General features: G+C 50.3%; 3 protein-coding genes across 9 annotated transcripts in view; 1 reads left to right on the top strand and 2 right to left on the bottom strand.

Moving 5' to 3' along the window:
* LOC107973094 (protein CASP) overlaps positions 1–24,212 on the bottom strand; it is a 70,226-nt gene that overhangs the window by 31,662 nt on the left and 14,352 nt on the right. The window contains exon 5 of one of the 6 annotated variants that reach the window (XM_063814467.1): positions 1,100–1,170. The exons of the other annotated variants lie outside the window; for them this stretch is intronic. Within the exon in view, the coding sequence (XP_063670537.1) occupies positions 1,100–1,170 (71 nt within the window). The remainder of the gene's footprint in view (positions 1–1,099; positions 1,171–24,212) is intronic. 6 annotated transcript variants of the gene reach the window in all.
* On the bottom strand, positions 2,767–4,600 carry LOC129135495 (CXXC motif containing zinc binding protein). The gene has a single exon (XM_054655706.2). The coding sequence runs from the start codon at positions 3,749–3,751 to the stop codon at positions 3,269–3,271; it is 483 nt and encodes a 160-aa protein (XP_054511681.2). The 5' UTR covers positions 3,752–4,600; the 3' UTR covers positions 2,767–3,268.
* On the top strand, positions 11,696–24,186 carry LOC129135419 (speedy protein E18-like). 2 transcript variants are annotated; one of them, XM_054655692.2, is made up of 9 exons: positions 13,007–13,093; positions 14,640–15,220; positions 16,180–16,398; positions 17,724–17,951; positions 18,985–19,043; positions 20,267–20,352; positions 22,391–22,634; positions 22,757–22,861; positions 23,715–24,186. In XM_054655692.2, the coding sequence occupies exons 2-8, from the start codon at positions 15,061–15,063 to the stop codon at positions 22,814–22,816; spliced, it is 1,056 nt and encodes a 351-aa protein (XP_054511667.2). In that variant the 5' UTR covers positions 13,007–13,093; positions 14,640–15,060; the 3' UTR covers positions 22,817–22,861; positions 23,715–24,186. The 2 variants fall into 2 exon arrangements, with proteins under 2 accessions (XP_063670525.1, XP_054511667.2); XM_063814455.1 differs by having other exon boundaries at positions 11,696–15,220.

Below are 24,212 nucleotides of genomic sequence, written 5' to 3'. Positions count from 1 at the left end.
ATTGTCACCTCATTTACTCCTCCTGCGTCCCTCCACAGTGGACCTCGATGAGGTTCACAGTGGGAAGATTTCCTGTTGGAGGGTCAGGAGGTCACACAGGTAGCACCGGGGCGGGGCCAGGTTTGCCAGGGTTGGCCTCCCAAGTACTCCCTGATGGCAGGTCTTTCCACTGGGGCGAGAACCTTCTCACAGATTCTGTCCAGAGCGGAGTTTCTAGAATTATCCATCTTCATGGCTCAGTCTTGGGGCCCTGCACAGCAGTGACTGGCCCTGGGGAGCTGGCTCCCCTGAGGGCATTGTCGCAAGCATGGCTGCAGAGCTGGGTCGGGACCCAGCTTCACCACTCACTCCCTTGCTGGGTGACCCTGGGCAGCTTCCTGAGCTTGTGAGCTGGTTCAGTTTCATCGACTGCAAAGAGGTCATGAGAGCAGAAACACCTGCCCAAAGTACACAGGAGATATTGTGATGTGCTGGCTCACGCTTATAATCCCAGCACTTTGGGAGGCCGAGGTGGGCGGATCACCTGAGGTCACCTGGCCAACACGGCGAAACCCCATCTCAACTAAAAATACAAAAATTAGCCGGGCATGGTGGTGGGTGCTTGTAATCCCAGCTACTCGGGAGGCTGAGGCAGGATAATCGCTTGAACCTGGGAGTGGGAGGTTGCAGTGAGCTGAGATCCAGCCACTGTACTCCAGCCTGGGTAAAGGATTGAGACTCTGTCTCAAAAAACAAAGTACACAGGAGATATTGTGTGTGGGGGGCTGTCTAGCACAGATTCTAGTTTCTGTTATATTGTTTTCCTATTTTGTTATTTGTATGGTACATGCACATTTGATCAAATTCAAAAGATACTGAGAGTTTGCAATTATTACAATGAAAAGTAAGTCTCTAGCCGGGTGTGGTAGCTCATGCCCATAATCCCAGCACTTTGGGAAGCTGAGGCGGGTGGATCACCTGAGGTCAGGAGTTCGAGACCAGCCTGGCCAACATAGTGAAACCCTGTCTCTACTAAAAATACAAAAAATTAGCTGGACGTGGTAGTGGGCACCTGTGATCCCAGCTACTAGGGAGGCTGAGGCAGGAGAATCGCTTGAACCTGGGAGGTGGAGGTTGTAGCGAGCCGAGATTGCGCCATTGTACTCCAGCCTGGGCGACAAGAGTGAAACTCTGTCTCAAAAAAAAAAAGAAAAGTAAGTCTTACAAGTCTCACCCAGCCACACAGATTCCCTCCCACAGGCATCTAGTGTTCTTAGTTCCTTGTGAGTTGTTCTGGCAGCAGTCTCTGCTTATAATGCATCAGCATATATATATATATATATATATATTTTCTTTTATACACAAATAGTAGCTTACAGTTTACACTTACAGTTTCATTTATTTTAACTTGGAGAGTCATACATATTTATACATAGGAAAACATCTGGCCAGGTGCTCAGGCCTGTAATCCCAACATTTGGGAAGGCCAAGGCAAGAGGATTGCTTGAGCCCAGGAGTTTGGGGCTGCAGTGGGCTATGATTGCACCATTGCACTCCAGCCTGGGCAACTGAGGGAGAATGTGTCTTCTATTTTTATATTTATTTATTTATATATTGTTTGAGATGGAGTCTCACTCTGTCATCCAGGCTGGAGTGCAGTGGTGCGATCTTAGCTCACTGCAACCTCTGCCTCCCCGGTTCAAGTGATTCTCCTGCCTCAGCCTCCTGAGTAGCTGGGATTAGAGGCACCCACCACCACACCCGGCTAGTTTTTGTATTTTTGGTAGAGACAGGGTTTCACATATCAGCCAGGCTGGTCTCAAACTCCTGACCTCACATAATCCACCCACCTCAGCCTCCTAAAATGCTGGGATTACAGGTGTGAGCCACTGTGCCTGGCTGAAAATGTGTCTTTTAAAAGAAAGAAAAAGAATTTTGAGAGACTTGAGGCGGGCAGATCACCTGAGGTCAGGAGTTTGAGAGCAAACTGGTCAACATGCTGAAGCCCCATCTCTACTAAAAATACAAAAATTAGCTGGCCGTGGTGGCACACGCCTGTAGTCCCAGCTACTCAGGAGGCTGAGGCAGGAGAATTGCTTGAATCTGGGGGGCGGCAGAGGTTGCAGTGAGCCAAGATCACGCCACTGCAGTCCAGCCTGGGCAACAGAGCAAGACCCTGTCTCAAAAAAAAAAAAAAAAAGAGCAAGCAAGCAAGCATGCCTATTCTCTCTGTCACTGGGCAGACATACCATCTCTCTTCAACAGGTCTGGGTTCCCTGTTAGTGGACAGGCCAATTGTTGCCAACATTTGCTTTTACCTGACAACTGCACGGCTCACACATTTTGCATGGGAGCAAATGCAGCTGAGAATAAATTCCTAGAAAAGGAATCTCCAGGCCAGAAGACAGGGGCATGCAGAAAGTCCATTGGATTTGCCACGTTTCCCGAGGTGGTGGCTGTTTCCGAGTACAGGGCCACCAACATTCAGGAGAATGTCAGCTCCCCCGGTCCTAGTAGCCTACTCGTTATCAGTTTTGTAATCCTTTTTCTTTTTTTGAGATGGAGTCTTGCTCTTGTTACCCAGGCTGGAGTACAATGGTGCCATCTCGACTCACTGCAACCTCTGCCTCCCAGGTTCAACCAATTCTCCCATCTCAGCCTCCCAAGTAGCTGGGATTACAGGCACCTGCCATCATGCTCAGCAAATTTTTGTATTTTTTTTTTTTTTTTTTCAGTTTTAAGGGCATTTAATCAGGAGGAAAGGTTTGGAAAACGAACTCAGGTGTATTTATTGTTTAAGCAGAAATAAAGTTTAATTTTTGCTTGAAGATGGTTCTTAATTTCTTTTAATCTAATTCCTAATCCTCACAAAGATCTTTCCAACAGCAAGTTCAGTAAGTTCAGGTAACAGTACGTCACCATTGGCTTCTGGCTCACTGAGTGATGGTGGGATCGCGGTTTCATCTCTGTAAACTTGCCCTTGACTGGGGAGATACCATCTCCTTAAAAATACTCTTCATTTTCCTAAGGAGTGAACTGCTGCTGCACGAATTCTTATTTGTGGAGGGAGTAGCTGCCTCCTTACTTCACCTTCATGCACCAGTGCAGCATGAACAGGGGCTTTATTGATGGGGCTTGGGAAGCTGTAATAAAGTCCAGCATGCAGATTGGGAAGGTTTCGTATAGCCACCAGGAGACAAGGGTCAAAGGAACCAGCCTCTGTGGGCTCTGCTGCTTAGAGTACTTTGTCCTTTCTCAGTTCTTAAGGGCAACTGGGAAGGAAGAGGGATCAGCACTTCACAAACTGGTGGGTGACCTCATAGATTCCCACAGACTCCTGGGCCTTTTCATCATAGTCAGTCCAGTCCTTCTCCTGCAGATTAATGTCACTGAAGGCTGTCCCTGACTCCACACCTTCAGCAGCAAACCCAGCCTGCGGCTGGAAATCAACTGGTTCAAGGCCCCGGCACTCAAACTCCACTATTGTCTTGAAGTTCTCATTGTCTTCAGCATTGTAAGCCTTGATGGTGCTGCTTAAAATCTCGATGGAATTTTCTCTTGCACACAGCTTGCACTTCTGGACCATGGAAGCACTGCCACGGCCCCCCTTCAGTGCCACACTGTCCATCAGCCGGATGTACTGCCACTTGTCCGAAATCTCACCACAGTTGCCACATTTCATCTTCAGGTACCACCGGAAGTCCTCGCCCACGGGCCGGAGGTTGGTGATGTTCTCCAGCGTGGCTTTGAGTTGCAGCGCGATTTTCCCCATGGTAGCCCTCTCCGCCCGGTGCTGGCTGCGGCCGTTGCCGTTGCTTTCCGGCGCGTCGTAAAAGCAATTTTTGTATTTTTTTAGAGATGGGATTTCACCATGTTGGTCAGGCTAGTCTTGAACTCCTGACTTCAGGTGATCCACCTGCCTCGGCCTCCCAAAGTGCTGGGATTACAGGCTTGAGTCACCACGCCCGGCCTCTTTTTTTTCTTTTTCTCTCTTTTTTTTTTTTAGAGAGAGACATGGTCTTGCTCTGTGGACCCTGCTGGAGTGCAGTGGTAGGATCATGGCTAACTGTAGCCTTGACCTTCTGGGTGCAAGTGATCCTTCCACCTCAGCTTCTGGAGTAGCTGGGACCATGGCATACACCACCATGCACCCCACTAACTTTGTATTTTTTTGTACAGATGGTGTCTCACTATGTTGCCTAGGCTAGTCTTGAACTCCTGGCCTCAAGCAATCCTCCTGCCTCAACCTCTCAAATACCTCTGACTGTAGGCACAAGCCAACACGTACAGCTAATGTAAAATTTTTTTTATAGAGATGAGGTCTTACTATGTTGCCCAGGCTGGTCTCGACCTCCTGGCCTCAGGCAATCCTCCTGCCTCAGCCTCTCAAGTAGCTTTGACTATAGGCACAAGCCAACATGTACGGCTACTTTTCAAATTTTTTTTGTAGAGATGAGGTCTTGCTATGTTGTTGCCCAGGCTGGTCTCGAACTCCTGGCCTCAAGAGATCCTCCCACCTCAGCCTTCCAAGAGAGGCCCTTGGGGCCTAAACCATGGCTGGTTTCCCTAGAACAGTCCAGCCAGCACATCCCTCCCTCCCCCAGAGCCTTCAACCACCTCCGCCAAGAGTTCTAGATCCCACAGTGACCTGGTCACCAGCCCTTCTAGAGTATAGTTGCACAAAACAGATGTAAACAAATGAAATCCTCCCTTCTCCAGAGCAGTAGACCCTCAATAATGCCACCCACAAGCCCCTTAGCTTTGTTGTGCCATGCTTTCCCGGTTTCTGGTTCAAAGCAGCAAGAACCAGCTCCAACTAAACAAAAAAGCGTTCATTAGATGGATATCTAGTATGTCACAGACTCTCCCGAGAATCAGGCATGAAGGCCCCACATCACGTTGTACAAGTGGCTTGGTGCAGACACCCTCATCACTGGCCCTGGCCCCAGACCCCTCATCTCACACCAACATGGGACGCCCTGTGCTGCCGCTGCAACTGTTACACTCTGAATCCCTCTTCAAGACAAGGCTGGGAGAGCCAGCGACAGATTGTTGGCATCTCTGCTGGGAGCCGGGAGAAGGAGGCCCCTGGACAGAGACAAAGGGGGTTCTTGTGTTTGGGAGCCCAAACAGTGGCTAGATTCACCGCAGTATCTTAAATTTCTCCATGTCAGTTTGAGACCAGCCGGGGCATCACAGCAAGAACCCGTCTCTACAAAAAAATTAAAAAATTAGCCGGGCATCGTGGTGCTCACCTGCAGTCCCAGCTACTTGGGAGGCTGAGGCAGGAGGATGGCTTGAGCCCAGGAGGTTGAGGCTGCAGGGAGCTATGATCATGCCACTCCACTCCAGCCTCAGCGACAAAGTGAGACCTTGTCTCTTAAAAAACATAAATACATAGGCCCAGCTTGGTGGCTCATGCCTGTAATCCCAGCACTTTGGGAAGCTGAGGTGGGCAGATCACCTGAGCCCGGGAGTTCGAGACTAGCCTGGGAAGCACTGTGAAACCCCATCTCCACAAAAAATTACAAAAAAAAAAAAAAAAAAAAAAGAGAGCCATGAGTGGTGACATGAGCCTGTAGTCCCAGCTAGTTCGGAGGATCACCTGAGCCCAGCAGATGGAGGTTGCGGGGAGCTGTGATTGCACCACTGCACTCCAGCCTGGGTGATAGAGCGAGATCCTGTCTCAAAAAAAAGAAAGAACAAACAAAAATAAACAATGCCAGGCACAGCAGCTCACGCCTATAATCCCAGAACTTTGGGAGGCCGAGGCGGCTGGATCACTTGAGGTCAGGAGTTCAAGACCAGCCTGGCCAACATGGTGAAACCCTGTCTCTACCAAAAATACAAAAAAATTAACTGGGCGTGATTAACTACTCAGGAGGCTGAGGCATGAGAATTGCTTGAACCCAGGACACAGAGGTTGCAGTAAGTTGAGATTGCGCTACTGTGCTCCAGCCTGGGTGATAGAGGGAGACCCTGTCTCAAAAATAAATAAATAAAAATTTAAAAATAAATTAATTCAAAAATGGAATTTCTCCGTGTCACACCCCAGATGACAGCCTTTAGCACCCACTAGATGTCTCCTGGACTCCTGGCACCCACAGTTTTCTCATTTGATTCTCATGACACCCTGTTGGGTAGATAATCACCTCTATTTGCCTGAGATTCCCGTGACATGCCAAGAATGCTACAGCACACTCCATTTCAGAAGGAAACTGGGGCCCGGGCACAGTGGCTCACTCCTGTAATCCCAGCACTTTGGGAGGCCGAGGCAGGTGGATCGCTTAGTGGTGGTCAGGAGATCGAGACCAGCCTAGCCAACATGGTGAAATCCCCATCTCTACTAAAAAAAAATACAAAAATTAGTTGGGTGAGGTGGTGGCACATGCCTGTAACCCCAGCTACTCAGGAGGCTGAGGCAGGAGAATCGCTTGAACACAGGAGGTGGAGGTTGCCGTGAGCTGAGATTGGGCCACTGCACTCCAGCCTGGGCGACAGAGTGAAACTCTGTCTTAAAAGTCAAAAAAAAAAAAAAAAAAAAAAAAGAAGGCTCCCTGCCTGGGGGTCACTGGACTGTTCTCAACACCTACCTTTCTGCTGTAGCTCCAGCCCCTAAGGGCACATGAAACCCTCCCCTTCTCATCCCCATCATCCCTCCTCATGGGAGCACAGCCTGTGAGCTCGGGGACTCCTAGGGCAGAACATCCTTAACACAGGATTCAGCTAGGGAAGCCAGCCAAGTTTTTAGCACATTCCCAGAAACTGCTCTCTGGGGAGGGGGTGAGTCAGAGGGTGGGGCCGGGAGGGGAGCCTAGTCCTGGCTCCACCATTTAGTCCAGACACACCAATCTCTGGCGGGCATAAAAACAGCCAGGCACGGTGGCTCACACCTGTATTCCCAGCACTTTGGGAGGCCAAGGCGGGCAGATCACCTGAGGTCAGGAATTCAAGACCAGCCTGGACAACATGGTGAAACCCTGTCTCTACTAAAAATACAGAAATTACCCAGGTGTGGTGGTGCATGCCTGTAGTCCCAGCTACTTGGGAGGCTGAGGCAGGAGAATTGCTTGAACCTGGGAGGCAAAGGTAGTGGTGAGCCAAGATTGTGCCACTGCACTCCAGCCTGGGCAATGTCCAAAAAAAAAAAAAATTAATATTTTTTTTAAGTAGAGCTGGGTTCTTGCCATGTTGCCTAGGATGGTCTCGAACTCATGGGATCAGGCAATCCTCCTGCCTCAGCCTCCCAAAGCACTGGGATTACAGTCACCATACCCTAGCCTCTGGCTATGTATTTTTACAGACCCACAAAAATGTTTTTATTTATTTTATTGTTTATTTATTTTTTTGAGATGGAGTCTCGCTCTGTTGCCAGGCTGGAGTGTGGTGGCCCGATCTCGGCTCACTGCAACCTCCACCTCCCGGTTTCAAGCAATTCTTCTGTCTCAGCCTCCCAAGTAGCTGGGATTGCAGACACGCGCCACCACGCCCAGCTAATTTTTGTATTTTCGGTAGATATAGGGTTTCACCATGTTGGCCAGGCTGGTCTTGAACTCCTGACCTCAGGTAATCTGCCCACCTTGGCCTCCCAAAGTGCTGGGAATACAGGCATGAGCCATCGTGCCTGGGTGTTTTTATGTTTTTTAGAATGAGAAGAAAAAAAATACATATATATATACATATATGTATTTTTTTTTTCGAAACAGGGTCTTACTCTGTTGCCCAGGCCAGTCTAATTTCAAATTCATGACTGTGCACCCCAAGTGGGGTTGATTGGTTAGTTTGTGTGTGTATGTATGTATGTATGTATGTATGTATGTATGTATGTATGTATGCATTTGAAACAGGGTCTTGCTCTGTTGGCTGAAGTGTGGTGGTGCAATCATAGCTCACTGCAGCCTCAATCTCCTGGGTTCAAGCAATCCTACCACCTCAGCCTCCCATGTAGCTGGGACTACAGATGCATACCACCACGACTGGCTAATTTTTTTTTATTTTTAGTGGAAATGGGGGGGGGGTCTCATTATGTTGCCCAGGCTGGTCTAGAACTCCTGGCCTCAAGTTATCCTCCTGCCTTGGCCTCCCAAAGGGCTGGGACCACAGATGTGAGCCACCATGCCTAGTCAAACAGGAGTATAATAGTAATGAATATGTAATAATGAATCTGGCCTGACTGGTATCAGTCAGTCTTTATGCCAAAGCAGTTGTAAAATACACATTTGAATATCTTTTTTTTTTTTTTTTTTTTTGAGGTGGAGTCTCGCTCTATCACCCACGCTGGAGTGCAGTAGCACAATCTCAGCTCACTGCAACCTCTGCCTCCCTGACTCAAGGCATTCTCCTGCCTCAGCCTCCTGAGTAGCCAGAGCTTCAGGGACCTGCCACCACGCCTGGGTAATTTCTATATTTTTAGTAGAGATGGAGTTTCACCAGGTTGGCCAGGCTGGCCTCAAACTCCTGACCTCAGGTGAGCTGCCCACTTCAGTCTCCCAGAGTGTTAGGATTACGGGCGTGAGCCACCGTGCCTAGCCGTATTTGAATATCTTAACCCATATAAGTCAAACATGCCTAGGGCTCACAAAAGTTACAGTGCATCCTGGCACAGGAGAGGAGGCAGCTCTTGAGTTTCAGTGCATGCTTTTGATATTCACTATAGGTCAATGTCGTTGAAAGAGAAAGTGTTTGAGGCTGGGCACAGCGGCTCATGCCTATAATCCCAGCACTTTGGGAGGCTTGAGATGGGAGGATCACTTGAGGCCAGGAGTTCAAGCCCAGCCAGGGCAACATAATGAGACCCCCCCTTTGCTACAAAAAATAAAAATATTAGCCAGGCATGGTAGTGTGTGTCAGTAGTTCGAGCTACTCAGAAAGCCGAGGCAGGAAGATTGCTTGAGCCTAGGAGGGGAGGCTGCAGTGAGGTATGATCGCACCACTGCACTCCAGCGTGGGCGACAGAGCCAAACTCTGTCTCCAAAAACAAAAACAAGGCCAGGCGTGGTGGCTCAGACCTGTAATCCCAGCACTTTGGGAGGCCGAGGTGGGTGGATCACCTGCAGTCAGGAGTTCGAGACCAGCCTGGCCAACATGGCGAAACCCCATATCTACTAAAAATACAAAAATTAGCCGGGCGTGGTGGCAGGCGCCTGTAATCCCAGCTACTCTGGAGGCTGAGGCAAGAGAATTGCTTGAGAACCCGGGAGGCAAGAGAACCCGGGAGGCAGAGGTTGCAGTGAGCCAAGTTCGCACCATTGCACTCTAGCCTGGGTGACAAGAGTAAAACTCAGTCTCGACAAACAAGCAAACAAACAAAAAAAGCAAGGAAGGAAATTCTTACACATGCTAAAACATGGATGAAACTTGAAGACATAATGCTAAGTGAAATGAGCCAGTTACAAAGAAAGACAAATAGTGGTTGCTTCCACCTATGGGAGGTATCTGGAATAGTACAATTCACAGAAGCAGAAAGGAGAGTAGAAGTTTTCAGGGGCTGGAGCGGGGCAGGGAAAGCAAGTTGTTTGTTGAGTGTAGGGTTTCAGTATTGCAAGATGAAAAAGTTCCAGAGATCTATTGCACAACGATGTGCATATAGTTAATACTACTGTGCTGTCCACTTAAAAATAGTGAAGATGGGCCAGGGGCGGTGGCTCATGCCTGGAATCCCAGCACTTTGGGAGGCCGAGGTGCATGGATCACCTGAGGTCAGGAGTTTGAGACCAGCCTGGCCAACATGGTAAAACTCTGTCTCTACTAAAAATATAAAAATTAGCTGGGTGTGGTGGTGCACGCCTGTAGTCCTAGCTATTCAGGAGGCTGAGGCGGGGAGAATCACTTGAACCTGGGAGGTGGAGGTTGCGGTGAGCTGAGATGGCACCACTGTACTCCAGCCTGAGCAACAGAGAGAGACCTCGTCAAAAAAAAAAAAAGCTTAAGATGGGCTGGGTGCGGTGACTCATGCCTGTAATCCCAGCACTTTGGGAGGCTGAGGCGGGCGGATCACCTGAGGTCGGGAGTTCGAGACCAGCCTGGCCAACATGGTGAAACCCCGTCTCTACCAAAATACAAAAATCAGCCAGGCATGGTGGCGGGTGCCTGTAATCCCAGCTATTCAGGAGGGTGAGGCACGAGAATCACTTGAACCCAGGAGGTGGAGGTTGCAATGAGTCAAGATCGCGCCACTGCACTCCAGCCTGGGTGACAGAGCCAGACTCTGTCTCAAAAACAAAAAAAAAAACAAAAAAGAGAGGCAGCTGAGGGGAGGGACAAGGGTCATTAGTCCACATGGGAGCTGGCTGAGGCTGGTGCCCAGGGATAGGGGAGCTGAGTGGGTGCAGGCCCAGGAAGTGAGCAATTGCCAGTGACACCGGGTGGAGGGACACGTGGAGGAGGAGTTGTGAGCTCAGCTGCACAGGACATTACTCCAAATGGGGCTGAGGAGCAAGGGGGACCCCCACACTCCCCACCTCCCAATGCTGAGGCGTGTGGGTAGGGGGCTACCCAGGAGGGCTTCAGGGAAAAAGTGTTCTGAAGGAAGAGGCAGGAGGGTGGTGAAGGGGACATTTGGGGGCCACCCCTTCTCCAGCTGGCAAAATTGTCCTGTCCCAGCTGGGTGCGGTGGCTCATGCCTGTAATCCCAGCACCTGGGGAGGCTGAAGCGGGAGGATCACTTGAGGTCGGGAGTTTGAGACCAGCTTGGGCCACACAGTGAAACCCGCACCCCACCCCCCACCCCGCCAAATCTCTACTAAAAATACAAAAATTAGCTGGGCATGGTGGTGCACGCCTGTAGTCCCAGTTACTCATGAGGCTGAGGGTTGAGGCATGAGAATTGCTTGAGCTCAGGGTGGTTGGGGGAGGTTGGGGGGATGGAGGGTAGAGCTGAGCTGGGATAGTGCACCACTGCATCCAGTCTGGGTGACAGAGTGAGACCCTGTCTCAAAAAAAAAAAAAAAATGTATCTTATACCTTGAGGGTCATGGAGTCTTTCACGCCTTCCTCTGTGTGTGTGTGTGTGTGTGTGTGTGTGTGTGTGTGTGTGTGAGTGTATTCAGGTCAACTTCTGGAATGTCTGTTTCATTTCTTGGATCAATCTATCTGTTCAGGTGTCAGTACTAGACTATTTAAATCCCTGTATGTATGTATGTATTTATTTTGAGACGGAGTTTTGCTCTTGTTGCTCAGGCTAGAGTGCAATGGTGCGATCTCAGCTCACTGCAACCTCCACCTCCTGGGTTCAAGTGATTCATTCTCCTGCCTCAGCCTCCCAACTAGCTAGGATTACAGGTGCCCACCACCACACCTGGCTAATTTTTGTGTTTTTAGTAGAGATGGGGTTTCACCATTTTGGCCAGGCTGGTTGAGAACTCCTGACCTCAAGTCATCCGCCCGCCTCTGCCTCCCAAAGTGCTGGGATTACAGGCGTGAGCCACTGCGCCCAGCCAATCGCTGTATTTTTATAGTCTGCTTTGTTCTGTAAATGATCCGTCTCGAGTGTAACTCACTAGTGGGCTGTGTCCTTCTTTGGTGAATGTCTCTTTTTCCCATTAAACTGTAACTCTCTGAGGGCGGGGACTGGATCTGTTTATCTGTTTAGTTCTCCCACTGAATCCTCACTGTTAACCTAGGGGTCTGGCACAATAATTGTGTCCAGTAAGTTTGTTTTTTTTTTTTTTTTTTTTGAAGCAGGGTCTTGCCGTGTCACTCAGGCTGGAGTGCAGTGGTGCGATCAGAGCTCACTGCAGCCTCGAACTCCCAGGCTCAAGTCATCCTCCTACCTCAGCTTCCTTAGTACCTGGGATTACAGGCACATGTCACCATGCCCATCTAATTTTTAAATTTTTTACTTTTTCTTTTTTTTTTTTGAGATGGAGTCTAGCTTTGCTGTCCAGGCTGGAGTACAATGGCATGATCCTAGCTCACTAAAACCTCTGCCTCCTGGGTTCAAGCGATTCTCCTGCCTCAGCCTCCCAAGTAGCTAGGATTACAGGTGCCCACCACCATGCCCAGCTAATTTTTGTATTTTTAGTAGAGATGGGGTTTCAGCATGTTGGCCAGGCTGGTCTCAAACTCCTGACCTCAAATGATCCATCCCCCTTGGCCTCCCAAAGTGCTGGGATTACAGGCATGAGCCACTGCACCCAGCCAATTTTTAAATTTTTTCTGGAGATGAGGTGCTTGCTATGTTGCCCAGGCTGGTCTCAAACTCTAGGCCTCAAGTCCTCCTGCCCCGACCTCCCAAAGTGCTGAGATTACAGGCATGAGCCACTGTGCTCATCCCCAACAATTATTTTTGACAGATAATAGGGATGTCTCCTTGCTCTCTGTGTCTGGCCAAGTAGCCCCAGGTGACACTCTTTTTTTTTGTTTGTTTTGGAGACGGAGTCGTGCTCTGTTGCCCAGCCTGGGGTCCAATGCCGTCGTCTCGGCTCACTGCAATTTCCGCCTCCTGGGTTTAAGTGATTCTCCTGCCTCAGCCTCCACAGGAGCTGGGACTACAGGTATGTGCCACCACACCTGGCTAATGTTCTTATTTTTAGTAGAGACGGGATTTCGCCATGTTGGCCAGGCTGGTCTCGAACTCCAGACCTCATGATCCACCCGCCTTGGCCTCCTAAAGTGCTGGGATTACAGGTGTGAGCCACCATGCCCGGCCGTGACACTCGTTTTATAGCATCAGGCTGGTGACCAGAATGTCATGGCTTCTGGGCAGAGGCCAGCTTCCATGCCGTATCCTGTCTTCCTAGTGCAGATGTCCCCAGCTGCAGTGAGTACCAGTGTGAGGGAATGGGCTCCAGACTCCCAGAGGGGCCACAGGGATGGCCACGCCAAGCTCTGGGGAGTAGCCGATTCCCCAGCACCTGCCTGCCCATGCACCTTTGGGGTGACTCATGAGACAGGGTGGGGCTCCCACCTGCCTTCTCCCAAAAGGCAATCAGCTATAAAGGCTCTCAGAGGCCCAACCAGCCCCAGGTCATCAAACAAGCCCCAGTTCCATGGCAACCATTATACCCATTCATCAAGGAGATGTAGAGGGAGGTGCTTCCTGGTTCACCCCACCCTCAGCAGAGACAGACCCCAGATCTGGGCCTAGGACTTTGTGCAGGGAGGGGAAATGCAGGTGACTCAGCCCCTATTCCTCCATCAAACCAGGCTTGAAGATGGGTTAAATCAGAGCTTTTCATTCCACAAAAGAGAAATTCTAATGGGGTCAGAACATCGATCTTCTAATATTTGAAAGCCTGTTAACTAGGAGAGAGAGAGCGAACTATTTTGTTGTAGGAGGACCCACCCAGCTCTGACGGTTTAAAGCATCATGAATGCAAATTTGAACTCCAGAAAAGCAGAGCTTCCTAACAATGGGACTTCCACAGCAATGGGATCTGCTTCCTCTTTCAGTGTGTGCCTTTTCTATGAGCGAGAGACTCCTAGGAAAGCAGCAGCCCATTAGGAAAATGTGTGGGAACTCACTCGTGGGTTCTTTATTTTTTTTGAGATGGAGTTTTGCTCTTGTTGCCCAGGCTGGAGCACAATGGTGCGATCTTGGCTCCCTGCAACCTGTGCACCATGAGTTCAAGTGATTCTCCAGCGCCCTCTCCTGAGTAGCCGCGATTACAGGCATCCACCACCATGCCTGGCTAATTTTTTGTATTTTTAATAGAGATGGGGTTTCACCATGTTGTCCAGGCTGGTCTCAAACTCCTGACCTCAAGTGATCCACCCACTTTGGCCTCCCAAAGTGCTGGGATTACAGGCATGAGCCACTGAGCCCAGCCGGGAACCCACAGATTTTTTGGATGGTCTCTGAATGTCATGTAACTCTTTTATTTTTTATCAAAAAAAAATTTTTTGACACAATATCTTGCTGTGTTGCCCAGACTGGAGTGCAGGGGCAAGATCATGGCTCACTGCAGCTTCTAACTCCTGGGCTCAAGTGATCTTCCTGTCACATGAATCTCCCAAGTAGTTGGAACACAGGTGCCAGCCACCACACCTGGCTAATTTGGTTTGGTTTTGTTTTTTTAGAGATGGGCTCTTGCTATGTTGCCTATACTGGTCTTGAACTGCTGGCCTCAGGCAATCTTCCTCCCTTGGCCACCCAAAGTGCTGGGATTACAAGCATGAGCCACTGTGCACAGCTGAAATTTTTCGACTTAGTCTTTTTGTACATGTGATATTTTATTCATAGAATCCATAAATGGAAGGGAAATTTCTGAGTTCAGAGCAATACATATGATACAAAACTTGATATATAGACTAGAGTTTCTTAGCCGAACTGGAGGGGCTGGCTTAGGTAATCCATGGACTCCCTGAAATTGGGGACACCATTGGAAATATGTGTGAGCTCAGGGACAGTTTCCTATGATTTTCAGGCCTCAAAATGTCTCTTGGACTCAAAATTGCCTTAGGGCAGAGGACGTGTGTACCCCCAGTATAGAATCTCGGACAGTGAATGTGAGTAAACATTCGGCAGAAAAGCTCTGCCAAACTGAGTGCTCTCATGTGACTTTTTCATCAAGTCAGTATTCCTGGGATCTCTTGTACATGATAATCTCACTCTTGTACATGATAATCTCACTCTTGTACATGATAATCTCACTCTTAGAAGGTTTCATCGTTTCTGCTTACCCTAGTTTTCTTTCCCACTCTGTTCCCTCTCCCACCAGACTGGACTCTGAAATGGGCATGTACAGAGACGAAGAGACCCCAACATGCTTCAGGCTTTGAGTGGAGAGGACACAGCCTCTGCTGGGACAGGGAACAGAGGGATGTGGAGTCCCTGAAGATGATTTTGGACAATGGTCTGAGGTTGGGACAGTGGCAGGAGATACCATTCATCCAGGATCTCCAGGACAAGAGATCAGAATGGCAGTTACATGTGTTTTTTTTCAAACTGGTTGCCAGGTTGGCATGAGCCATGACATCAGAGATTCCAACCTTCCTGATTGGAGGGACCGGACTCTGTGGTGCCTGGAGATCAGTTGGACAACAGTATCTTCTCAGAGCTGTTCTCCACTCCTGACTTCTCCTAGGCTTGAGAATTGATAACATACTCTTCTGGATCCGAGCAGTGTCCAGAAGAAGGCCATGGACAGAACGGAGACTAGGTTCCGTAAGAGGGGACAGATTACGGCAAAGATCATGACCAGCCGTCAACCGCACCCCCAGAATGAGCAGAGTCCCCAGCAGAGCACCTCGGGGTACCCCCTCCAGGAGGTGGTGGATGATGAAGCGTTGGGACCATCAGGTGAGGGGACTGGTGGAAGAAGAGGTGGGATAGGATTGACTAAGACGAAGGAAGGGGGCCGGGTGTGGTGGCTCACGCCTGTAACCCCAGCACTTTGGGAGGCTGAGGCGGGTGGATCACCTGAGGTCAGGAGTTGAAGGCCAGCCTGGCCAATATGGTGAAACCTCATCTCTACTAAAAGTATAAAAATTAGCCAAGTGGTAGTGGTGCACACCTGTAATCCCAGCTACTCAGGAGGCTGAGACAGGAGAATCACTTGAGACTGGGAGGAAGAGGTTGCAGTGAGCTGAGATCACACTACTGCACTCCAGAAAAAAAAAAAGAAAAGAAAAGAAAAGAAAAGAAAAGAAGGGTCAGCGGTCAGGAAGGAGAACCTGAGGAGGCTGTGTGGGAAGAATGGAGAAATTCAGGCTGGGTGCGGTGGCTCACACCTGTAATCCCAGAACTTTGGGAGGCCAAGGCAGGCGGATCACTTGAGGCCAGGAGTTTGAGACCAGCCTGGCCAACATGGTGAAACCCTGTCTCTACTAAAAGTACAAAATTGAGCTGGGCATTATGGCAGGCACCTGTAATCCCAGCTACCTGAGAGGCTGAGGCAGAAGAATAAATGGAATCCAGGAGATGGATGTTGCAGTGAGCTGAGATTGCACCACTACACTCCAGCCTGGGTGACAAAGCAAGATTCTGTGTCAAAACAAAACAAAACAAAAAAGGAGGGACTCAGAGAGCCAGGGACCAGGGAAGGACATGAAGCAGTGTTTGGAGGACAGAGAGAGAGAAGAATGGGGAGGGGAAGGAGCGGCACATGGGGTTGAGCAGAGGAGAAACTCAGAAAGATGGCTTAGAGAAGCCAGCAGTCTGCGAGTCTGGGGAGGGTGGAGAGTGGTTTGGGGTTTGGGTCGGGGTCTAAGGTGATCAGATGCAGAAGCATTACACGGTGGCCTGGTTTCTTTACTCAGCCCCTGGGGTAGATCCCAGCCCCCCATGTAGGTCCCTTGGCTGGAAAAGGAAGAAGGAGTGGTCAGATGAATCTGAGGAGGAGCCGGAGAAGGAGCTCGCCTCTGAGCCTGAGGAGACCTGGGTAGTGGAGACGCTGTGTGGGCTCAAGATGAAGCTGAAGCAACAGCCAGTGTCACCCATCCTCCCTGAGCACCACAAGGACTTCAACAGTCAGCTTGGTAGGAGGACACCCCAGAGAGCACCTCCAATGCTGTTCTTTCTAAAAAGAGGAAACTTCCAATAACCACACTTTTCCAATGGGAAAGATACGCCCCCAGTGGGTGAGCTCTCCACGCAGGAGGACTCAGAAGTGATCACTCATGAGGGACACTTAGGAGACGATAGAGGACTAGGCTAGATTTGATAAAGTTTGGCGCTTGGGATGAGAAAGCTTGGTTTCGGGCCAGGTGCAGTGGCTCACGCCTGAGATCCTAGCACGTTGGGAGGCTGAGGCAGGAGGATTGCTTGAACTCAGGACTTTGAGGCTGCAGTGAGCTATGACTGCACCACTGCACTCCAGCCTGGGTGACAGAGCAAAACCCTGTGTCAAAAGAAAAACGAAGGCGGGGTGTGATAGCTCATGCCTGTAATCCCATTACTTTGGGAGGCTGAGATGGGTGGATCACTTGAGGTCAGTTGTTCGAGACCAACCAGACCAATATAGCGAAACCTCATTTATACTAACAATACAAAAATTAGCCAGGCATGCCTGTTATCCCAGCTACTTGGGAGGCTGAGACAGGATAATCGCTTGAACCCAGATGGAAGAGGTTGCTTTGAGCCAAGATAGCGCCACTGCATTCCATTCTGGGTGAGAGAGCGAGACGCTGTCTCAAAAAAAAAAAAAAAGAAGGAAGGAAGGGCCCAGAAGTCAGGAAGGAGCATGTGAGGAGGGTGTGTGGGAAGAATGGAGGTACTGAGGCAGGGTGCAGTGGCTCACACCTGTAATCCCAGCACTTTGGGAGGCCAGGCAGGCAGATCACTTGAGGCCAGGAGTTGGAGACCAGCCTGGCCAACATGGTGAAACCCTGTCTCTTCTAGAAGCACAAAAATGAGCTGGGCGTTCTGGTGGGCACCTGTAATCCCAGCTACTTGGGAGGCTTAGGCAGGAGAATCACTGGAACCCAGGAGGCGGAGGTTGCAGTGAGCCAAGATCGCACCACTACACTCCAGCCTAGGCCACAAAGGAAGACTGTTTCTCAACAACAACAACAACAACAACAACAACAACAACAACAAAAAAAAAAAAAAAAAAGGGACTCAGAGAGCCAGGGACCAGGGAAGGATATGAGGAAGTGTTCTGAGGACAGAGAAACGGGAGAATGGGGAGGAGAAGGAGCGGCACGTGGAGCTCAGCAGAGGAGACAGACAGAAGGAAAGATGGCTTGGAGAAGCCAGCAGTCTGCGAGGCTGGGGAGGATGGAGAGTGGTTTGGGGTTTTGGGTCGGGCTCTAGTGTGATCAACTGCAGAAGCATTACACCGTGGCCTGGTTTCTTTACTCAGCCCCTGGGGTAGATCCCAGCCCCCCGCATAGGTCCTTTTGCTGGAAAAGGAAGATGGAGTGGTGGGACGAATCTGAGGAGTCGGAGGAGGAGCTACGGAAGGTGCTCGCCCCTGAGCCTGAGGAGATCTGGGTGGCGGAGATGCTGTGTGGCCTCAAGATGAAGCTGAAGCGACAGCGAGTGTCGCTCGTGCTCCCTGAGCACCACGAGGCCTTCAACAGGCTGCTTGGTAGGAAGACACCCCAGAGAGCACCTCCAATCCTGTTCTTTCCAAAAACAGGAAACTTCCAATAACCACACTTTTCCAATGGGAAAAATATGCCCCAGTGGGTGAGCTCTCCATGTGGGAGGAATGTGAAGTGATCACTCATGAGGGACACTTAGGAGATGATAAAGGATTAGGTCAACTTGATAAAGGTCAGCGCTTGGGATAAGAAAGCTTGGTTTTGGGCCAGGTGCAGTGGCTCCCACCTGAGATCCCAGCATGTTGGGAGGCTGAGGCAAGACGATTGCTTGAACTCAGGACTTTGAGGCTGCAGTGAGCTATGACTGCACCACTGCACTCCAGCCTGGGTGACAGAGCAAAACCCTGTCTCAAAAGAAAAACCAAGGCTGGGCACAGTAGCTCATGCATGTAATCCCAGCTACTCGGGAGGCTGAGACAGGAGAATCGCTTAAACCCGGGAGGCAGAGGTTGCAGCGAGCCAAGATCAGGCCACTGCATTCCAGCCTGGCCCACAGAGCAAGACTCTGTCTCAAAATAAATTAATAAATAAATAAAAATAAAAATCAAATAAAGAAAAACAAAATCAATAAACAAAGAAAGTGGTTTCAGCTGTGCCCTCTGAAACTTAATGTCTCTTACTGACTTTTCTAAACCGAAGTGTCTCCATCCATAGTGGGGGATACCAAGGCCATGGTCACACCCTGATGTGACTGTCTCATGAGGAAATGATGGGAATTCCTTTATGACTCTGCAGTGGTCCCTCCGTGTCTGCTGGAGGGGGTCCTGGCTGATTCCCAGCTCTACATCCTGTAGATTCTCACACCCAGGGCCTCCTTCGGCCTCTTCTCAGGGGAGTCTCAGAGCAGGAGCCTCTCTCCCTTGCCCAGTGAAAGTCATTCTCCCCTCTCCCATCCACCTCACCCGCGGCCACAATCCTGAGACTTCCCCCCGGGAGGCACACTTCTCCTCGCTGCCCTGCTGCTCCCACGGAAACCCTGTCCTGCTTCTCACACTGACATCTGCTCTCTAATCACAGAGGATCCTGTCATTAAAAGATTCCTGGCCTGGGACAAAGATCTGAGGGTGTCGGACAAGGTAAGGTTGTTCTCCATGTAACTGTTCCTGTTCCAACGCATGGCTGGGGGGACGGCGCAGCTTCCAAACCCACAGTTCTCCCTCCACCACCTCCCACCAGATGCTCCTACAGTCTTTTTTTTTTTTTTTTTTTTTTTGTGAGACAGAGTCTTGCTCTGTTGCCCAGGCTGGAGGGCAGTGTCTCGATCTTGACTCACTGCAGCCGATGCCTCCCGGGTTCAAGCGATTCTCCTGCCTCAGCCTCCAAGCAGCTGGGATTACAGACATGAACCACCACGCCTGGCTAATTTTTGTGTTTTTAGTAGAAACGGGGTTTTGCCATGTTGGCCAGGTTGGTCCTGAACACCTGACCTCAGGCGATCCACCCGCCTTGGCCTCCCAAAGTGCTGAGATTATAGACGTCAGCCACTGTGCCCGACCAGCTCCCATGGTCTTGAGTCTTGGCACCCACACATTTTTTTTTTGTGAGACAGAGTCTAGCTCTGCTCCCCAGGATGGAGTGCAGTGGCATGATCATAGCTCATTGCAGCCTCTAATTCCTGGGCTCAAGCAATCTTCTTTCCTCAGCCTCCTGAGGAGCTGGGACTAGGCACATGCCACCATGCTCACCTAATTTTTGAAATGTTTGTAGAAACAGGGTCTCACTATGTTGCCCAGGTTGTTCTCCAACTGTTGGGCTCACATGATCCTCCTGTCTCCACCTCTCAAAAAGTACTGGGATCACAGGCTTGAGCCGCCACTCCCGGCTATTCTTGGTCTTTTTATGATTTGTCAGCATCTCCCTCAGGATTCTGCTGGTCTCTTGCAGAGTGAATGAGTGGCCCCTGCCTCTCCTATGGGTCCTTTGGGATCTGAGCTCTGGGCCACAGTCTGGCCGCAGCCCTGAAGCTCCTGGCCCCTCTACTCTCAGCTCTTCGGGACAGTTCTCTGCCTGGCACACAAAAGACCCTCCTGACACCAGCCGACCTAGACACACCCCCTCCAAAGATCCCAACGGAGCCCACCATCCTGGGAGCATCACCCAAAACCCTTCCTCTGGCTTCTCGGATTTGCATCCGACCTTCGAATACCCCTCCATCCCGCAATTTCCAAATGAGTACAGTCACCCCAACACTGAGGTCCCTTCTCTGATGGGCAGCCCCTCCCCAGACCCTCATTCCCCCTCTCCACAATCTTCCTCTTCCAAGATGTGACCTCTCCCTGTGTTCCTTTCTCTCCATCAGTATCTCCTGGCTATGGTCATAGCGTATTTCAGCCGGGCCGGCCTCCCCTCCTGGCAATACCAACGCATTCATTTCTTCCTGGCTCTGTGAGTGGTTTGCTGCCTCCTATCCATCAATATCCAATGCCCTGGGACAGCGGGGGAAGTGGGATTCCAGCCTTTCATTTATTCTTTCACCTATTTGTCCTCTTTACTCTGTGTACAAAAAAGAGAGGATTATACTATCATAGACTGTTGTTTCTAAACAGAAACTCAGGCTGGGCACAGTGGCATACGCCTGTAATCCCAGCACTTCGGGAGGCCGAGGCAGGCGGATCACCTGAGGTCAGCAGTTCGAGACCAGACTGGCCAACATGGCCAAACCCCGTCTCTACTAAAAATAGAAAAATTAGCTGGGCGTGGTGGTGTGCATCTGTATTCCCAGGTACTCGGGAGGCTGAGGCAAGAGAACCCTTTGAACCCAGGAGGTGGAGGTTGCAGTAAGCTAAGGTCGAGTCACTGCACTCCAGCCTGGGTGACACAGTGAGACTTTTTCTCAAAAAAAAAAAAAAAGCCAAAAAAACAAACTCCAATGCCAGTGTACAAATAAAAGAATAAAACAAAAGGAACCATAAACCGCTCCTAAGGGGAAAAGAAAAGGAGTGGAGGAGCGGACATGCCGCTTCCTCCAGCAAGCAGACGTTTCTGGTTCTTCTCTCTCTCTCCTTCCCACATCAACCACAAACGCCATCGACCTCCTCTGGGTTCCCATGACAGAGGCCACAGTTCAGGTCCCCCTCGCATCACTCGAATCCACTGTCAAATGCTCCCCGCTGGGGTCTCCTGGAGTCTCTCCCCAAGCCAGGGGGCTTCCTAGTGCAGCCTGAACATCTTTCCAAAGCACGACAACCTCACTGCCCACCTGAACAACTTCCTTAGCTGATGCCTTTCTCTATCAAGGCCAAGGTCCACAGTGTCAATTCTACCCTCTCTACAATCTCTACAAGCACACTGGCTCGCCATCTTGGTATTTCCTGGCTCGGCTTCACTGCTCCTTCCAAATGCCCTCCACTCGACTTTGTGTTTGTGTTTTCTGTCTGGGTGTCCCGCACACATGTGGCTCTGAAGGGAAGGACCCATTCCTTGAAGTCAGTTCACCCCACAGCCTCTGTGATGCCTTCCCTCATCTTCCAACTTCTGCATGCCCGTAGCTCTCTAGTTACATCCTGGACACTGGGATTAGGTCATCTGCCTTGATTACTCCCAGTCCCATTAGACTAGATGCCTGTAGAAGGCAGGGTCCTGGCAAAATATCAATGTATTCAATTTCTTTTATTTTTTTGAGACAGACTTGCCCTGTCCCCCAAGCTGGAGTGCAGTGGTGAGATCATAGCTCACCGCAGCCTCCATATCCTGGGCTCAAGCGATCCTCCCACCTCAGCTTCTTTATTAGCTCCGACTACAGGGCTGTGCCACCACACCTGGACAGTTTGTTTGTTTGTCTGTTTATTGAGACAGAGTCTTGCTCTGCCTCTCAGGCTGGAATGGAGTGGCCCAATCTCGACTCACTGCAACCTCCGCCTCCTGGGTTCACACAATTCTTATGCTTCAGCCTCCTGAGTAGCTAGGCCTAACGGGTGTGCCACTGCACCAGGCTGATTTTTGTATTTCTAGTAGAGATGGGGTTTCTCCATGTTGACCAGGCTGGTCTCCAACTCCTGGTCTCAAGCGATCCACCTGCTTCAGCCTTCTAAAGTGCTGGGATTACAGGCATGAGCCACCGCGTCTGGCATATTTCTTCTATTTTTAATAGAGACGAGGGTCTTGCTATGTTGCCCAGGCCCATCTCAAACTCCTGGCCTCAAGTGATCCTCCTGCTTTGGCCTCCCAATATGCTGGGATTCCAGGCGTAAGCCACCACTCTCGGCCACCAGTTGGGTTTTTGTCTCCATCCTGAAGGAGTGGGAGACGCCCTTGATCAGGTCTCTGTCCAGCAGAGCCCTCCTGAGGAAGGCATGGCTCTCTGCAGGGTGGGTGCCAGTCCTGAGCTAGGGACGGTCCCTTACCTTCCTCTCTGGGAAGCTGACCTCAGCCGGAGGTCTCTCCTGGTGGTGCCCCTGAGCAGCAACCTGATTTCTGTCCTCAGCTACCTGGCCAATGACATGGAGGAGGATGACGAGGACTCCAAACAAAACATCTTCTACTTCCTGTATGGGAAGACCCGCTCTCGCATACCCTTGCTCCGTAAGCGTCGGTTCCAGTTATGCCGTTACATGAACCCGAGGGCCAGGAAGAACCGCTCTCAGATAGCCCTGTTCCAGAAACTTCGGTTCCAGTTCTTCTGTTCCATGAGCGGCAGGGCTTGGGTTTCCCCGGAGGAGTTGGAGGAGGTGAGTGGGGCCTGGGGAGGTGGAGGAGGTGGGGAGGAATCAGGTGGGCTGGAGGCTGGACGAGGGGAGAGAGGGGTAACCTGGCGAGTCCCCGTCTTCTCAAAGGGCGTTTGTTTTTCCAGATCCAGGCTTATGACCCAGAGCACTGGGTGTGGGCACGAGATCGCGCTCACCTTTCCTAGAGCTCCAGGGACCGTGGAGGCCTGAGGTCATCGGCCTGAGAGAAGGTACATCTACATCCTCCGGGGTAAAGGCAGAATATTGGGGTCTATTTTGGAAATCCGAGGAACCCAATTGCTTGATCCGGCTTCAAGCCTGGGCAACGTGGCAAGATCCCCTCTCCACAAAAATACAAAAATTAGCCAGGCGATGTGGGACGCATCTCTACTCCCAACTACTCAGGAGGCTGAGGTGGGAGGATCGCTGGAGCCTGGAAGGTCGGGGCTGCACAGAGCCCTGATCCTGCCACTGCACTCCAGTCTGGGTGACAGAGTGAGACCCTGCCTCAAAAATAATCATAAATACTGAGTTTGGGGAGGTTCATTATGATTGACGCACTTGAGTTACCGATTTGGGTCGAGGGTTCAGTGAAGCTTTGGTTTACATCTTGTGCAGCTAACCATGTTGAGCACAGAGCATGAGACTTCATCATGAGGAGGTAGGATTAAGGATTAGGCTTCTGGACTCGTGGTTCGTGATGTTGTCACATTAGAAACACATCTAGCATGGTTACAAGTTTAGATCTTAAGTGACACAAAAGGCCCCAGCTGTGATGAAGTCCAAAGCCACATTCTCTGAGGGTGTCCTACTCCCTGGGCAGACCCACCCAAAGTCCTTGCTATGAAGCAGATCACTGGGGCTGACCTTGGGTGTATTAAGTGAGTTTTGGAGTTGTGGTCACCAAAGTGTGAGTTTCACAGTTGAACACGATGGTTCAGAAGCAGGGTATAGAATGAAAGGCAGCAGATAAAATTGCATTTCTCAATTGCTCTGAACTCTAGACTTGACATGGGACGTGAATAACCTTCCTGTCTAGAGAGCTGCCTCCTTGAAGTGTGACATTGTCTCTCTCAATTCCAGAACACCCGACCCAGGGGAGATGTGGATTTTCAGCAGGAACTTTATTCCAATGCTAATGGCAGACACCAGGAAGGAGGAGAGGAACCATTTGTGCACATCATCTAGAAGAACGTGGACCATTCTTGATGGAGCTGAATACAGTGATCACGTTGTCCTCCTAGGAGCAGGGGTGGGGGGAGGGGGGTAGGGTCCTTCTAGGAGTCCTTGGAGAAAACTAAGAAACCAGGAGTGTTTCCAGTTCCACCCTTTCCTGCGGCACCACCACCCTTTTTATATTGCTGAATTCCAACCTCCCTGGGGCGGAACCTGGAGGTCCTGTTTCTTACGGACTTGGTTGCCACAGTCCAGGAGCATTTGAAGGCACAATGCAGGGGCTCAGATTGGCACAGAATTCTTTTGTGAAATATCAGTGCCACAGATTGTAACAGATAGCTTCATGCACACTCTGCATTTTATTGGTTTGTTTGGGAAATGTTGGCCATTGAATTATTCATAGAT

The sequence above is a fragment of the Pan troglodytes genome, chromosome 6, assembly GCF_028858775.2.
Source record: "Pan troglodytes isolate AG18354 chromosome 6, NHGRI_mPanTro3-v2.0_pri, whole genome shotgun sequence".
NCBI classification, from domain to species: domain Eukaryota; kingdom Metazoa; phylum Chordata; class Mammalia; order Primates; family Hominidae; genus Pan; species Pan troglodytes.
This window is presented reverse-complemented; position numbering and strand designations above follow the sequence as displayed.